Genomic DNA, 1984 nt, shown 5'->3' on the forward strand with positions numbered 1-1984 from the left:
CAAGAGTCTTCTCCAACACCATAGTTCAAAAGCATCAATTCTTCAGCACTCAGCCTTCTTCACAGTCCAACTCTCACATCCACACATGACCACTGGAAAAACCATAGCCTTGACTAGACGAACCTTTGTTGGCAAAGTAATGTCTCTGCTTTTGAATATGCTATCTAGGTTGGACATAACTTTCCTTCCAAGGAGTAAGCGTCTTTTAATTTCATGGCTGCAGTCACCATCTGCAGTGATTTTAGAGCCCAGAAAAATAAAGTCTGACACTGTTTTCACTTCCCATGAAGTGATGGGACCAGATGCAATGATCTTTGTTTTCTGAATGTTGAGCTTTAAGCCAACTTTTTCACTGTCCACTTTCACTTTCATCAAGAGGCTTTTTAGTTCCTCTTCACTTTCTGCCATAAGGGTGGTGTCATCTGCATATCTGAGGTTATTGATATTTCTCCCGGCAATCTTGATTCCAGCTTGTGCTTCTTCCAGTCCAGCATTTCTCATGATGTACTCTGCATATAAGTTAAATAAGCAGGGTGACAATATACAGCCTTGACGTACTCCTTTTCCTATTTGGAACCAGTCTGTTGTTCCATGTCCAGTTCTAACTGTTGCTTCCTGACCTGTATACAGATTTCTCAAGAGGCAGGTCAGGTGGTCTGGTATTCCCATCTCTTTCAGAATTTCCCACAGTTTATTGTGATCTACACAGTCAAAAGCTTTGGCATAGTCAATGAAGCACAAATAGCACACAGCGTAAAATAAAGCAATGTTAATTATTCTAAGTATAAAGTGTATGATTGAAGTAATGTAACAAAATGTATCCTAGATTCAGTTTCTTTAATTGTAATAAAATATTTATTTTGTATTAGTTTGATGTTAGGAGTGGTATTTTATAATAGTATTTCTAGTTGTAATCCCCAGTGAGATATTTACTATTTTAAGTTCTCACTTTGCTGAAAGAGCTTTGCTATTTAAAACATAAGCCACAAGTTTCTCATAAAGGAAGGTTATACCTGGCAAATGCAGTATTTAAAATGAAAAATTTACAATAAATTTTCCCTGGGACTTGGATAGCATATTTGGAAAAAACATCCTTCGAAGTTCAGAAGAGAATAAAATGTTAAATACTAAAAATGGACAGCAATGTAAATTTATGAGAAGTAACAAAAATAGTGTTTCTTTTTCCTTGTACAAAAACGGTTTATCTTCTCATCCTTTACATATTTAATAATCTATGGTTTTTGTTTGTTTGTTGGTTTTCCCCACAGGCACATTGGGAAGGCCTCACAGGCAGAATCACTTTCAACAAAACCAATGGCTTGCGAACAGATTTTGATTTGGATGTGATCAGCCTCAAGGAAGAAGGTCTGGAAAAGGTACTTGAAACATTCAGTTTATTTACTTTAATTATTAAATAAACATATCCTAATGAAGAAGTAAATATTTCCTGTTGCCACATTTCATTGACTTTTAAATTTATTGAGTGACTCTAAGAAATTTGTTCTCAATTCATTACATTAGACATAATAATTGGCAATTAGAACTCAAGGATAAAGATGTCTTTTAAGATATTTTATGTTTTTATTTTCTCATCAGGTTTTTCTGATTCTTTGCATATAATGTATGTAATCTTCATTTAATGTAAGGTATATTAATGTATTAATATAATCCTAATTAGCTATAAGATATAATTAGAAGATATTTGGTGTAGTATGAGTCTTTATATATGTAACTTATAATCACATGTGCCTGCATAGACTTTCCCACTTATAGCAGACCATATAAAACGATTAAATACTAAAACATGTTTCCACTGCTGGGCCATATTCAAGAGAAATGTCTGAATTAATCTGCACAAGTAAATTAGATATGAACATGAATGCTACACATTACATTGACTCTGTCTCCCTTGATTTTATTTATACAACTGAGGTGATGTACAGAGTTTGGGTGTGTGTGCTACTTTTAGAACATTTTAATAGAA

General features: G+C 33.8%; 1 protein-coding gene across 2 annotated transcripts in view; it reads left to right on the forward strand.

The window, feature by feature from the left end:
• Positions 1 to 1984, forward strand: part of GRIK2 (glutamate receptor, ionotropic, kainate 2) — a 737896-nt gene that overhangs the window by 472163 nt on the left and 263749 nt on the right. For both annotated transcript variants that reach the window (XM_010841260.1, XM_010841261.1), the window contains exon 8: positions 1269 to 1376. In XM_010841260.1, coding sequence (XP_010839562.1) covers positions 1269 to 1376 — 108 coding nt within the window. The remainder of the gene's footprint in view (positions 1 to 1268; positions 1377 to 1984) is intronic.

This window comes from Bison bison, unplaced genomic scaffold (genome assembly GCF_000754665.1).
Source record: "Bison bison bison isolate TAMUID 2011002044 unplaced genomic scaffold, Bison_UMD1.0 scf7180017864159, whole genome shotgun sequence".
NCBI classification, from domain to species: domain Eukaryota; kingdom Metazoa; phylum Chordata; class Mammalia; order Artiodactyla; family Bovidae; genus Bison; species Bison bison.